Source organism: Alligator sinensis, unplaced genomic scaffold (assembly GCF_000455745.1).
Source record: "Alligator sinensis unplaced genomic scaffold, ASM45574v1 scaffold777_1, whole genome shotgun sequence".
NCBI classification, from domain to species: Eukaryota; Metazoa; Chordata; order Crocodylia; family Alligatoridae; genus Alligator; species Alligator sinensis.
In genome coordinates this window covers 4,420,762-4,436,233 of record NW_005841882.1, presented here as the reverse complement: position 1 = coordinate 4,436,233, position 15,472 = coordinate 4,420,762, and the positions used below count along the sequence as shown (strand labels likewise).

The following is a 15,472-nucleotide window of genomic DNA, read 5'->3' as shown; positions in this document are numbered from 1 at the left end:
TTCAAGAGGAGGTTAGATAAGCATCTAGCTGGCGTCATCTGACCCCAGCTCTTTTTCCTGCCTATGCAGGGGGTCGGACTCATCTATTGAGGTCCCTTCCGACCCTAGCATCTATGAATCTATATTCTAGATCTCCCATGATAAACACCATATTTACCCAAATCCAAGATACCCCCCTTCCCCATAATTGGATTCTAAATGTGGAAAATGTATAAACTTGTTAGTTTTCCATGTATAGAATCTTATTATTGGAGGGTTGTCTTACATTTCTGTCCTGTCCCTGCCACTACTGCAGGGGGTACAAGAAGTGGCAGGGGAGGGTGGTGCAAGAAATCAGTGTAGGATGCAGTGGAGGGGCTCAAGAAGCTTGATCACTGCCCCCAACACCCTGAAGCCTCACCCCCTCGTCCATCCCCTGCCACTCAGCTTCTGCCCCAGGCACGGAGTGCGCATTTGTTGGTCCCAACCTCAGCCCTGTAGCAGCAGTGGCATCTCCGGCCTGGGCTCCTCAGGCTGGAGCCAGCAAGGTTAAGTGGCGGGGGGGGACCCATGGGCAGCAGCTGCCTCTCCTTTTCTGCTCGCAGTCACCTTGCACTTGGATTCAGGATGAAGGGGAACCCCCCCCCCCCCCCCCCAGGTTAAATGTGGGGGAGGGGGGACGGGACACGGGACGGAACCTCCTTGGATTCAAGTAAGTATGGTAAATACCTCAAAAATATAAGAGGCATTTTCCTTCAAAGAATCCTAGAATTTTTTCTTAAATGAATATAAGAGAAGTAGTTCAGCCTTTTCTTGCATTTTTATATGCTACACCAAGTCACTAAGCTTTTACTTTTTAGAAATAATTTATTTTTTTCCGTTTCTTTCAGGGCTTTTTTTGGTGGCCAGTTTTCATTTGGCATGCCTGGAACCAAGTGGTTACTGTATTTACTTAAATACAAGTTGAGGCTTTTTTTTTTTTTCTTCATCAATCAGCAGGGGGGGAGGTTCCTCATCTTACATTCACATACAAGGGAACCTCATTGTCTATCGTGAAGCTGCTGCTACCCCTGGCTTGGGCTCAAGGCAGTTGTGCGCCCTGCAGGCACAGCTGGGGCCTCCAAACTTCCCCTGTAGTCCCAAAACCAGTCCACCAGTCTAAACCACAACGCAAGCAGGTTAATGAAGTTGATTAAATGCAGCCAATACTGAGCATGAGTATAAAACACATGGGACATATTGGGCAAACAAACTAATGGGAAACTACCACAAGGAAGGGTTAGTGCAGTTCATCTGAATATGAATATGGTAGTGTCCGTTGTGCTTCGTCCCCTTCAGTGCTTACTCTTTTTCAAGTCATGGTGAGCCATTTCACTGAATACATTTCCATTTCCTCTTCACTCCTGCTCCCTGTTGCATAACTGAGAGAGGCACAAATTTAAAGTTAAGTTTCCAATACTTAGATTCTATAATTAGAAAATTAGAACAAATTTATACATTTTTCATCTATAGAGTCTAATTGTTGGGAGGTCATCTTTTATTTGAGTAAATAAGGTATTGCCCAAGTTGCTGGTTAATAATTGTCAACTTCATGTTCCTTCATAACCCATAGTGTGTCCAGTTTTGTGTCACTACATCTCTTGGACCTTGTCTTCTAATTTCTGTAGCATTTTGGATTGTTCCATTGTTCTGGTATAGGGACATCTTGTAAGCCATCTGTTTTCTGTTTGAGTAGCAGATCCAAAGAAAATACAGTTTGGTGGTTACTACATTGATGGTATTTTAAAGCTATAGACAGCTCCAATTTTTGATGACCAGAATCTTTTATGACTAAATTGGCATCAAATGTATCGAAAGTGACAAAACAGTGTTTTAAAATAGCCATGCTGGCTCTTACACCCAAAGTTAGTGAACTTACTAGGGTTTTTGTCCATATTGGAAAGCCTTGTTAAACACTGCGTGTTTTCTGTCAACACTTATTGAAAATGATTGTTTATTGCCATGGATATAATGAAGTTCAGTATTATGGTACTCAGTTCTGCTCCTGTCTGAACAAGAGGGCAGCCATTTTCAATATTTCTTTGAGAAGAAACATATAGTGAAAAAGCTATTGTGTAACCATTTGAATGCACCTGAAACTCCCCATTTGGACCCAGCTCCACACTTCTGCCTTCTGACATTTTGATGTTGGCAGTGCAATAAAGAGAACATAGGCTGCTTGTATTTCAGAGACCAATGATGCTCAGTTACACTGAAGTTCATGTGTTTACCTTTAACTTTCTAGTGAATTTTACTGCTTTTTTTTTTTTTTTTAAATAAAAAATAAAACCAGATTGACCAGATTGCTTTGAAATACTATGTCCAATTTAGAAGCCTACTCACATTTTTCTTTTATATACAAGTATAGGAGGACCGGGCCCCAGGGGTGGGCATGACACCTTCTGGTGGCCAAACGGCTATTGCCTTACTCTGGTTCTAGGTGCCCTCACTTCCACTCTCACCTGCCACGCCTTGATGTAATTGTTAGATTGTTAAAGGGAAGCTGCCTAAGGGTCCTGGAATACACCCTTATCCTTCCTTTGCCAGTGGATCCCCTCCCAGACTCCACTCGCCCAAGCCCAGTCCATCAGTGGATGGGCCCACCTGGTCCATATGAATCCCAGGGCACCCATTACCTTATGGTCTGTTCACAGCCTCTGACCTTCCCTACAGCTATGCCCATGCCTTGCAGGTTTTACTCAGTCCTCACCTTACAACTTCTCAAATTACAGTGTTTCACACTTACAACATTTATAAATTGACAACATTTCAACTTTCTGATGTCAGTTTCGATTTTACAATACTTGATTTGATGCGACACCACACCTGTGAACATGGTCGCTGCATCAGCCATGTCCCTGGAAAACATCTTTCCAAACTTGCTTGGACACTTGTTAAGAAAACAGACAAGACTCCAGAAAAACCTGCAGCCAAGACTCCTGAGAAGAGTCCAGCCAAGAACCCTTTAAAAAGTCCAGCTAAGAGCCCTTCAAAAAGTCCAGCAAAGTTACCTCAAAGAAGTCCTTCCAAATCAGTATGATTGCTGTTTACAATATAAATGCATTAATGTAGCTATATTATTCATCTGTAATTGATTGAGTACAAAATTCTGGATTTTTGGTGAAAATGGGGTATCAGGTCTTGGTTCAGGAACCAATCCCCATTTATAACATTGTTTCCTATGGGGAAAACGGTTCCAAGTTGCAACATTTTGACTTAAGATGCAGTTTTCAGGAACCAGTTGTGTTGTAAGTCCGAGGACTGCCTGTACTGTTCTGTCCCCTGGCTGGAGGCCTTGGCCTCCTTAGCTTCCTCCTTCCTTTTCTCTGGCAGTCGGCCTTCAACCCTGGCCCACTGATTTGGATTCTCTAGGCTTTAGCTCTGTCACTTTTTAGTTTCTCTGGGCCTCTGGCCCTTGTGCCTCTCTCACTCTGGGCCCCTGGCCCTAGAATTTGCCCTTCTGGGCAGCTGGGCCCCTGGCTGCTAATCTTGCTTCTGACCCTAGTTTTTGTCTGGCTTGGGCACTTGGTGCACTCTGCTTGGGCACTGGCCCCCCGGCCCTTTCTCCACTACTCTTGCTGTTTGCCTCACCCCTGGCTAGGCTCAAGGCAGTTGTGTGCCCTGCAGGCACAGCTGAGACCTCCTCTGTAGTCCCAAACCTAGTCCACAAGTCTAAACCACAATGCAATGAGAAAACTCTCTGGCTGTAACAGAAAACTGTCCTCACATAGACCCCCATCTTCCTGGCTATGTGTAATAAAGCTTCCCCTTTTCTGGGTTGTATCCTCAGCTCCCTGGCTGAACCCCGACACTTCCTGCCCCTCCTTCATGTACCCCGTACTAGGCATCTTGTTTGCAGCTCTTGGGTCTTCCCAGGTCAGCCAGGCAGTCCCCTTCAGCCTCCCTGCTCCGGAGCTCCCTCCCTTCCCTTTCAGCCTGCAGGGGCCACACTGACTGACTGGGCTAAGGCACTGGTTTTATGTGCCTCCGAAATTTCACCCCATCCAGTCGGGTGCTTAGATGCAGTGGTCCCTGGCTGCCTGCACTCTTGCAGCTGGCTTTTCTTCAACTGCCACAAGTGCCAGGGGCAGACTTCTCTCCCTTTAAAGTGACAGGAGCCCAGGCTTCCTGTTACAACGAGTAACATTTTTTGTTTTGCTTATTAACCCCAACCCCTTTCTTTTAAATTATATATAATTATTGTATGAAACCTAGAAGACCAGCATATGCTCTGGATGTTAATTAATGTATGAAACTTGTTACATTATGGACCTATTTTACTATACATATTATCTATCTCTTCTTTTAAAAAACAGAGAAAGTATGAGCTTTGTATCATGCCTAATGTGTTATCACTTATGGGCCAGACCAGAGGGTGAAGGAGTGTCTTGGCACAAAGAATGGCCTTCTATGTTGTTTATATAGTACAAGTCTAAAGCACCTCTGCACTGAGTTACAGGATTATGATATGGGTAAATATTCCAGTCCTTGGAAGTGGTCAGTAAAGAAAAGCTAGCAGTACAAATTTAAAAAGTTAAAAACAAAACACAACTTTTTCCCCTCTTGCTTTGTAGTCTTTAAGTTGCTAGAGTGGATAGTTTGTGTATATTATTTTGCTAAACCTTAGCATTATTTTTCTTCCCCATAAGGATAATCTTACTATGAAATTTTACACTTACAGTTTACAGGACAGATGTATATTTTAAGACTCGGGTCTCATACCTACTGAAACCAGTGCAAACACAATAATGCACATAGTAATTTAAGTAAACAGCATATTTTATATTGAACTTTAACTAGTAAAAGTTGGTATGTTTTAAACTTGACTGTCCTTTAGCATGGTTTATAGTTTGAAATCAGGGATAATTGGGATTTTCAGAAATGCTACCCAGAGGCTCTGTAGCCCATGTTTAGTCTTCCATATTTGAAAATTTGGGGCCTCTGTTAATACTGATGACCACAGCTTTTTCATATATGATAAGGCTGAGAAATGTTTTAACACAAACAATTTTGATCTGAAGGAACAGAAATTTGTCACTAACACTTTTTGAAAATTAGTCTTACCTTTTGTGCAACAAACACTTATGCACAGGTGAGTATTTCTGAAGTTATTTGAGCTGTGTTCATATGAGTAAAACTAGCTAAGTGTTTGCAAGAGCATGGCCTTAGTTTCTCATATTTTGTATGTTTTCTGTAAAAGTCTTATAAAATTCAAATGGTCTACTCCAGTTGTTCTCAAGCTTTTTTAGACTCAAAGCAAAAACGCCAGCTCTTATTTTTCCATAGTCAAAACATGAGTGAAAGCTGATGGAGTGATTCTCTTGCAAAGAACTCAGCCCCCAATAGGTCAGAATACTTTTGACACTGTGAATTCCTGTTTAAAATCTCTGAATTTATCTTGTGAATCTTGTGTACATGTTTATACACACAACAGTGCTAATTTTGTACAGCATCCTGTGGCATCTCAGAAGGATCTTGTGGCACCCCAGGGTGTTGCAGCATCCTGGTTAAAAAACTGCTCTGATAATTCATTTAATGGTTTTGACAGCTTGTAGACTCCATTTTGTTTTGTGAATGCCATTTTCTTTTCAGGAGTTATATTTTCTATTGTAATCTCCATTATGTAACATGACCTTCATGATGTGCTGTAACCTCCATTGTGGATCAGATCATCCATGTTGTAGTAGAGTGTTGTCACCTATTTAAAATACTGCCTGAGAAGCTGGCACGGGTCAGTCTACAACTTTCAATTCTGCCAACTACAGCCCATCTACAAAAAGAATGGTCTACATATCAGCAGGGGAAAGGGCTGGAGTTCCTTAGTTGGAACACATTTGCCTCCAATTCCTCTGAGCCTGATGTTAGGGTCGGAAGGGACCTCAGTAGATCATCGAGTCCGACCCCCTGCATAGGCAGGAAAGAGTCTGCTAGCTTGTGGCCATTATTTCTTGTAACCCCCGGGGGCCCCTTGGTGAGTAGAGCCTCACCAATTCCCTTCTGCGCCCCCATGATGAATTTATAGGCAGCCACAAGGTCGCCTCTCAACCTTCTCTTGCGGAGGCTGAAGAGGTTCAGGTGCCCCAGTCTCTCCTCATAGGGCTTGGCCTGCAAGCCCTTAACCATACGAGTGGCTCTTCTCTGGACCCTCTCCAGGTTATCCACATCCCTCTTGAAGTGTGGTGCCCAAAACTGCGCACAGTACTCCAACTGCGGTCTGACCAGCGCCCGATAGAGGGGCAGTATCACCTCCTTGGTTCTATTTGTCATGCACCTGCTGATGCATGATAAAGTGCAGTTTGCTTTTCTGATGACTTCATCACACTGACAACTCATATTCATCTTGGAGTCCACTAGGACTCCAAGATCACTTTCTGCTTCCGTGCTACCAAGCCGGTAATTTCCTAGGCAGTAGGTATGCTGGACATTTTTCCTCCCTAGGTGCAGCACTTTGCATTTCTCCTTGTTAAACTGCATTCTATTGTTTTGTGCCCATTTGTCCAACCTGTCCAGGTCTGCCTGTAGTTGTTCCCTGCCCTCCGGTGTGTCCACTTCTCCCCGCAGTTTTTTATCATCCGCAAACTTAGTGTACACTTCACTCCCTCGTCCAAGTCACTGATGAAGACATTGAAGGGTATCAGTCCAAGGACCGAGCCCTGCGGAACCCCGCTGCCCACGTCCTTCCAGGTGGATACCGACCCATCTACCACCATTTAAGGGCAGAAGCTTTCTGTAAGGGCCCTGTTTGTCCAGCAGGTCTTCAGTAGTTGGGGTCTATTGATGATGATCTGCAGTAGGGTTTTTTTGTTGTTTTTGTTTTGTGTTATTTTTCAAACCAGGTATACATGTAAATCATTAAAATTTTACAGTTTGGAATTGTACAGCATTATATGATAGGAATTGTACAGCATTTCAGACAAGTGTAAAGCTCGTTTAAACCTCATGATGGTGTACATATTTGATAGGCAGCTAATGATAGGCATATGACAAAGAATAGAGAATTATGCCAAATTCTCATTGAAGAGGAAATATCGTGGAAGCATATGTAAACTGAAATTGGTGCTTTATTACCTGCACATCCAATAGCAGTCCATGATGGAATAACACTCCTGAGTTCCAGCTTGTAGTGGGATGGGGTTTGCATACTTTTACAGCCAAGAATCTTAATCTGCCAGTTCTGACCACCTCGGTTCACTAGCGTACGTCATCATTTTAACCAAGAAACCCCAATTTACCTTTAATTCAAGTATCTAGTTAGTGTTTACGGTTTTTGCCTTGTTATTGCAGCTCCTGTGTAGAGGAAAATTTGAGTAAGATGATATTCAGAATATTTAATCCATCACAGCCCATATCTTCTCATTCATCTTTATGGCTGCATGTTTGAAGTGTGTGTGTGTGTATAAAATATAGACTCCAGTGGTCCCCAAGAACAGAAGCTTGATTACGCAATATTTATAACTACATGCTGCTTGTTCTTTTCTCTCTCAAAGATAAGACTGGGACCACTCAGTAGAAAAACATTAATTTATGTCCTTTTGTTGCACCTTGAAAGATAAGGTACAAAAGAGCCCAAATATGATAGGAAGAAAACATTTCTTTGCTCTTCACAGTTTTGGTTGGCCAACTACCTCTGTTATTTGGTATGACTTCTAGAGTCTTGAGTGCCTGATACCCTTTGCTGACATATTACCTCCAGATTTTCTGGCAGCCTTTACAGTCCTCCTCTTCAGCTCATAGCTAAAGCCTCCCTATAAATTATCCTAGAGGCAGTATTGTTCAGTAGCCATATCAGTTGTCATGCAATGGTTTTCTTGACTTCAGGACTCTGGATGTCTAAGGAAATGCAGAATGTGCTGGTGGGATCTTTCTCTTTTGAAGGGCAGAACTTTCCAGTTCCAAGACAGATGAAGCTCTGACTGCCCTCATGGATTCTAGGTTTTTCTGACCCTCTTTTAGATTTATATCCCTACTTTATATTCGATGGAGAACACCTCTGTACCCATGCAGTGCTCTGTCCTTTGTGTACGATCCATTGGAGCCTCCATAGACATGCCAGTGTTCCACAAAAGGAAATATTAGCGTCCCTTTTTTTGGGCAACAGGCAGAATGGTGAGATGGCTGTGACATGCAATTCACTCACTGAGCTTACACTCTCCCCTTCCTCTCTCTTTGGGAAATGCTCCCCTCATTTCCAGAACCCTTAAACCAGTATCACAAGAGACCAGTCAGTCTTAGGTACCATCATTGTGGATCACAACACCATATTGAACTGGATAACTATACTAATCTCTTTTCCTGTTTCTTTCATGTAATGTTGCTTGAACAAGAATCTTCTGCCTGTTCTTGGCTAAAGGGGAAAAGGAGTCTATAGTAGTTAATCACTTGGTTCTCCTCCCCACCCCCCACAAAAAAAAAAAGGCAGGAAATCACTTTGGACTTAAGAAACCATCTGCAACTTCAGTTAGCACAACCATATCGAAGCTGCTTTAATCCCTCCGTGGAACAAGGGTGCTGCTTTGCATATTTTGACCTTCAGGAGGCATACTTTCCCACTACTATAATGTTTTCACACAGGAACTTTCTTTCAATTTTGTGGTTGGCCAGGATCACTACCAAAACAGAGTTCCTTATTTTTACTCCCTTTCAGCGCAATATCCAGTTTCTCAGTGAAATGGAGCCATTGGAGCCTTAATAGACCCATTGTTGGAAATGGTGCTCATTGCTCCATCTGTCTGTACAGACAGCCTTAGTGGCTATTGCTTTGGCAGGGAATGTGAGAGTCAAACACTGGCAAATTCCTTCTCACTTATATTGGCAAAGTCTCAGACTTGCTCCAAGTTTCTACCCAGAGTTGTTATAGAATTCTGAATGAATTCGCAGAATCACCTGCTGGTTTTCATCCCAGAGCCTCACTCTGAGACCTGAAGCATATCTGTGTGTGTTTAGTGGGAGGAGAGCTTTGTCTTTGGAGGGCCAAGTCATTCGGGCAATCTCCGTGACTTTTTGTTTCCATAGCCAAAAGGTGAATAGATACCATGACTTTTGCCCAGAGGCTGTAGTTGTATCTTGGACTTCGTCAAGTGTGCTGTGAAATTATTAAGGTGAACCCACCATTGGGGATCAAGGTTTACTCTATCAGAACCCAGGGACCCTTGTCCTGTCTTCCAGATATCTGGAAGGCTGCCAACTGGAACTCCAGAATGCAGTCTTCCAGGTGTTTGTCTAAGATTTGGAGACTTCCAGATAATATAACCATTGCTTTGAAGTTGCCCACTGGGGAATGTGCTTGAGGGCAAGTACTCAGAGGAAGCTGCTTACTAATAACAGGAATTGATTGAGATGGAATGGCCATGTTCATAGTCTTTATCATGCCCTTCTTTTCTTTTTTCTTGGGTCCCTATGATTTGGGGATGAGAATACAGGCTGGTTGCAAGGAAATGGGAACAGAAAGTGATTTGCTCTCCAGAGACATATAGGGCACTGTGAAACAGAGTGTCCACTGGCATTACTAGGGCAGGGGCAGGCAATTATTTTGGGTGGAGGGCCGCTTACTGAGGTTTGGCAAGCCACCGAGGGCCGCATGGCAGGCAGCCAAGAGCAGATAAATATTAGTTTTCTACATTTTTAGGGGCCCCGCGGGCCAGATAGAATGGCCTGGTGAGCCGCATCTGGCCCGCAGCCTGCATTTTGCCCATCCCTGTACTAGGGTAAGAGATTTTGCAATTTTGAATACTTGGATATTTGCCAGAAGTGGAATATGCATATGGACAATACATTTCAAAGAACTCTAGTTACTAGTAAGAAACTTCTTTCTTGCATCTAAAATAAGAAAATTCAAGCATAAATTTTCAGTGCTTACTTGCCACTAGATAGTTACTGTCAAAAAGGAGTACACATATGCGTTTCAGTCCTTTGAGGCATTATTTATGAACAGTGAAAGTTATTCTATGCCCTATGGCAAATGTTTCTTTGTAACAGTGGGGGTCAATCTTTTTGGTAGGTGTTCCGTGTGTCCTCCTCAAGCGTCACTTTGATTTCCTTTCTCTGCCTCCTCAGCTGCTCTGCTTTCATCTTCCTGCCCTATCTTCCATTATGCTGCTTGTTCCCTCCCTGATCTGGTGTGTGCCACACGGAGGTAGGCTGGCCACCCCTGCTTGATAGCACAATTTAGGAAATTTTAAAAATAAGGTGACTTCTTGATAGTCAAACTCACGGAGGATCATAAGGTAATGATGCACTTGAAATAAAAGCTCTCATCTGGGAAGAGTAAAAACCCTTGCTAAATAAAGGGGATAAAAGTCAGTGGAGTATCAGGTTTCAAGTTAACCAACAGAACCTGAAGGCAGGCCCACATGGAGTGAATTTTATTTGAATTGTATGCCAACACCAAATACGTTGGGTAAAACATAAGTCACACTCGTCAACAGAAGCCCAAACTCAGAACCAAGTTGAAGGGAGTACAGTTGTCTTCAAGTTAGCGTAGTTTTCTTTTTGCACATACCGGGTCTGAATGTTATGCATTTCAAATCAGCAGTTACGTAAATTGGAATAGTGGTACCCATTTTTGTAAAAAGGAAGTTTGAAAGCACATTTCAGGAGGACTGGAGTGCCGTACCGTAATGTGGTGGAGTGTAAGAATTTCCTTCTTCCTGGCTGGAAGGCAGGGTTTATTAATATCCCAGTATTGAACGATTTGACTTTCCTTCCAGATATGACCTGCTCATTTATCCAGTGCATTCCTACTATGTGCTTCAGGTAGTTCTCTGCAAATTTCCTAGTGGCTTGTCCAGTTAAATTTTACATAACTAACAAACTTGAGTTCTAAAGCTAATTAGGCTCCAGTGTTAAGAAGTTTTTCAGTTGTTTGTGCTAAATTTCCTTTCCTTGAATTTCTTCTCCTGTCCTCATCCTCTGGATTACTTATAGCAACACTCCCCTTCTTTTATTAATGCTAATTCATTTACAAGTATTGGAAAGGTGTGATCTCATTTTCCAGAATTATAATGTTATAACTATAGGCTTTTTTCCCCCCTGTAATTTTATTTTTGATTTGTAATCAGAGAATCATGGAAAGTTAGGTATGGGAGAGACTTCAGGGGGTTCTCTAGTTCAACTCTCCCCTGCTTGAGGCAGGATCATCCCTGTCCAAACATTCTGTACAAGTGCTTGTCTAACTTATTCACAAAACCACACAACAACCGTGTCATCTAGCTGCAACTACGTTGCTCCAAAATGCCAAGAACACCCTAGCCTGTCACAGGTAAAGAGGTAGGGGGTGGGGAAGGAGGGCACTGTTAGTGTCTGGATGCTGCAAGGGTTATTAAAGTAAATTTGAGAGATCCCAGGAAAGGACCACACACTTCCAACAACATTTGAAATGTGGGAATTATGTACAGTTTTGTAATGCGATTATGCCAATTTTGGAGAGTAATTATTTGATTAGTTAGGTGGGTGAAGTGTGTGTGTGTGTGTGTGTGTGTGTGTGTGTGTGTGTGTGTGTGTGTGTGTGGTATAAGCAGATGTACTCAACTGAAAATGTATGTGGTGCAGCTTGGGTTTCTTGCAACAGTGAGACCTTCATTTTATTTGTCTGGGGGCGGGAGTGTCCAAGATGCAGCCTGTAGGCCAGATCTAGCCCACCGAGCCCCCTCCAGGAGTTTTGCAGGCCCAATGATACAGCTGAGAATTTGGGGGTGGTGCCTGACACCTCCAGGTTGTAGAGATGCTTTGAGCATGTTTTGATGGTGGCACGTTGAACAATGGCTGTGCTAATCCCTGTGACTGACGCAGCTTGTCCTGATGCTGCCTGCCGTGCCATTTGTCCCATTGTTGGTAGCTGGTTTGACTCTGGCCTGCAAGCAATACTGTGGTCCAGATCTAGCCTGAGGGGCTAGGCAAGCAGGATGCCTCTGGTTTAGGGTTGGGTCTGGAAGAAAGGGTATTGTGGCAGAGTCTTTTGAGCGAGGGCTCTAGTTCGTGCATTTTTTTTTTTTTTTTAAATCACTTCCATTGGCCAAAGTAGGTTTATAGGTTCTTTAAAATCCTGGGTGCTTATCATTCATTGCATGTGCTGTAGAGCGGTGGTTCTCAACCTTTTTTTGTACCAGGGTCCATTTGTAAACATCAATGGCCAGTCGTGACCCAGTGCCCATCACTCCTGACCTGATGGCCTCTGCCCGCAAGCTAAGCCCCACAGTGTGTTTGGAGGGAGAGGGGGGCAAGCAGCCCCTTGCAGGCTGGAACTCTGCCACCCTGCAAGGAAAAAGCCACTGTTTCCTACGTTTTTCTCCTTTAAAGGAGAATCCGTTTTTAAAGTTTGTTCATGACCCTTTAATATATTCTTGTGACCCACGGGTTGAGAAATGCTGCTGAAGAGGAGAGCTATAGAAATAAAAAAAAATGAGAAACCCCTCCTGAAAGGGAAGAGCCTAGCTTTAAAACTGGGTTGTCAAATTTATGGTGGGGCTAGATCCAGCCCACAGAGCAATGTTGTATGGTCTGTGGTGTTAGTAGAAGGGCCAGGGTCTTGCCGCTTCTATCTGGGGAATGAAGCCCAACCTGTGTCGGCAACAGGGTGGCAAACGATGGCTGTTAACTTGCCCTGTTGCTGTACCTGGATCAGGCTTGCGAGGAGCCCATGGTCCTTTTGCAGTCTGGGCAAGACTGGGGTGAGTTTGACCCACCTGGTTTGAAACAGTCAAGGAATCCCAGAGGGAAAAGTATGGTGAAAGCAATAGGTCAAAGTCTGGTGCAGCTGACTAGCATGGAATTTCGTTATGGATTAAGTTAGCTTCTAGTTTTAAAACAAATGCTTTGATTGCAATTGAATGTCATCTTTGTGACTCTTAAAATGCTCCTGACCAATGGCAATTGACTTAAGCAAGCATGAGTGTGTTAAAGTGGTGGTGCGTTGTCTGCCACCTACGTTGGATCTGGTTACAGCTTTGCTGTTTGATCAGAGAATTCTTCTTTAGGCTAGTTTCATGTGGGGGGAGGGCAGGCATGCATTATGCTGTAAACATTTAGAAATTTAAAAAGTCCATTTCTATAGAAAATGAAAAGCCTTGATAGAGTATTAGTTAGGTGTCTTTTCCTCTGGCCCTATTTGATACTTGATGATCTGAAGGACCAAGGTAAAGCAGTGGCAAAATGGACAGGAAGATGGACAAGCTACACTGCTAAAAAGCAGGATGGCAAATTTTAGTGAATGTTGCACAGTACGGAATAAATCTGTATTTAATCCAATTTCAGACATGCTTAATCAGTTTTGTATATGGTAGCCTCTGTTAACTTAATATAGGTCATAGATGTTGTTTAGAATGAGAACCTATGTTTTAAGTATTATGGTGCTATATACTAACTTCTAAATCAAGATTACTTGTGACTGAATACAGCTCTCTCTCAACTTAAATTTTGGCATGCCTGTAATTTTAAAGTTCTTTATTTGTTGTATGCTCCACTAGATGTAGTAGAGATTAATTTTTATCTGTAAGGAATTAATCTTTATGTTCCACTTACTAAATGTGAGCTTAATAACCAAGCTACATTAGTTGGTACTATACTGATACATGTAAAGGGTTCTCCAAGTGTGAACTGTGGTATAAAATCTCAAATGGATCTCTTAAGGGTAGCCTAAGAGCTTCTGGATGATGCATACCAATTAAGCCTAGCTTACATAATTAACTGACACTTACATAGTTTGAAGTATTATGTTTAGGTGTATTCTGAATAATTCTAAGTGCTGTTGGCTGGACATCCGCTCAAATACTGTAGACGAGACTGAGAAATGTGTTTATAAATTTGTCTGCTGGAGTGAAGCAAATAGATTCTTAATTCTGGTTTGTAAAAACTTTGGAAAAAAACTTGCAGTTTAATACTGCAAACTCATCCAAGTTTTTCTTTTCTTTTTTTTGTGACATTTCAGGATACGCTGTTTCAACCAGGAGCACCAACTTAACTGGTATATGAGAAGCAGATTCCTTGCACGAAAATCTTGGAGCAGCTCATTAAGGTAAACAGGTTGCAGTGGATTTCTGGATGGGTGAGTATTGGAGAAGAAAAATACTCTCCCCCTACTTCCGTGGTTCCTTTTTGTTTTAAAAGTTAATTGCAGAAATCCACAAGTACAGTTTTTTTTTTTCAATCTTGTGTTTTCAATCTTCTGTCACAAAGTACAGTATGGCTGAAGTACTGCACAGAGGTTTGGTGGTATCACACATGTAAATTCAGGTATGTGTTTGAATGTACTACCATATGGTCACATCTGTATTCTTTCTAGTGACTTATCACAGCACCGGCATATTCATTTATTACAGTGAACTCCCATCTAGTGCTGTTCTTTTTAATGGCTTTAATATATATATTTAAAATTATGTATAAAAATGAATCTATCCAAGCTGCTTTTTGTCATACTGGATTATCTTGCATGCAACATACCTCCCCCCACCCTGAAAATTACACCCCCAGAATTGGGGTGTGCTCTGGATAGAAGCAACCTGCTTTGATTCCTGTTCTACAGTGCAACAGCTGTGGCATTGCATTATTATTCAGGCAGCTGAGAGATACAGTTGACACAATGGCGCATTGTTCTTCATTCCACAGGTGGTAACAATAGTCTCTCCTTTTAATGGTCTTCATGTTCCATTAATCAAGTTAACCTTACTGCAAAATCTGCTAGGCTAGCTCTTCTTTGTTTCCCTTTTCCCATTACAGATCCTGGAGACTCTTAACTCTTAACTCTTTTCAAAATCATAGATCCACTCATAGCGAACAATCTTCAGCAGCAGCTAGGCTTTAAGATTAAGTTAAGCAGGGAACTGAGGGTGAGTTATCTGAAGATTAATCTCTGTCCCTGCTCTATGCAGCTATAACTCTGGACAAATAATGTTTTCTTCATTTTGCCTTCAAAAATAAGGCATGTATTATATTTAGGGGTGTGTTGTATATGGAAAAATATGGTATTTGAAATACAGTTGCAAATAAAATAACAGCATTCCAAAAATTGCAAAATAATTAACTGAAAACAAAGCCAATTGCCCTTTCTGATTAAGGGGTAAGGGGACATATAGAAGAACCTTTTGAAGAAGGAGGTGGTTAGGAAAGCTTTAAAAGAAACATTAGCAAATGAGCCAGGGCCTTAGAGGGAGCTTCTTTGCAGTAGTCAGAACAGGAATTTGGGAAAGTTTGACATCCTTCTTCCTGTTAACTGATGATATATTTCTTCTTAGCCTTCAGCCATGGGCAGTTGGTGCTGCCTTAGTCAGGAGGGGCATGTGCCGTGCCCCCCTCCCCCCCTCTCCTCTCAGTGACCAGGCAGTGACTGGGGGGGGATCCCCCCATAGCCAATCTCCCTGACCGGGGCGGGGCTCCCTGCCTGTCACCTAAGCAGCAAGTATGGCCAGTCAGGGGGTGCACATGCACCCCCTACACATAGCTGCTGCCTTCAGCTATCCCAAAC

The 15,472-nt window shown here is 42.6% G+C and overlaps 1 protein-coding gene across 15 annotated transcripts in view; it reads left to right on the top strand.

Annotated features, from left to right (window-relative positions):
• Positions 1 to 13,929: 13,929 nt before the first annotated feature.
• The window catches only part of ZMYM2 (zinc finger MYM-type containing 2), a 98,761-nt gene continuing 97,218 nt past the window's right edge, over positions 13,930 to 15,472 (top strand). For 7 of the 15 annotated variants that reach the window (XM_025196650.1, XM_025196642.1, XM_025196645.1 and 4 more), the window contains exons 1-2: positions 13,945 to 14,026; positions 14,188 to 14,244. In XM_025196650.1, coding sequence (XP_025052435.1) covers positions 13,980 to 14,026; positions 14,188 to 14,244 — 104 coding nt within the window. In that variant the 5' untranslated portion in view covers positions 13,945 to 13,979. Of the gene's footprint in view, positions 14,057 to 14,187; positions 14,245 to 15,472 lie in introns of all 15 variants that reach the window. The other 8 variants (XM_025196649.1, XM_025196646.1, XM_025196637.1 and 5 more) reach the window with 7 other exon arrangements.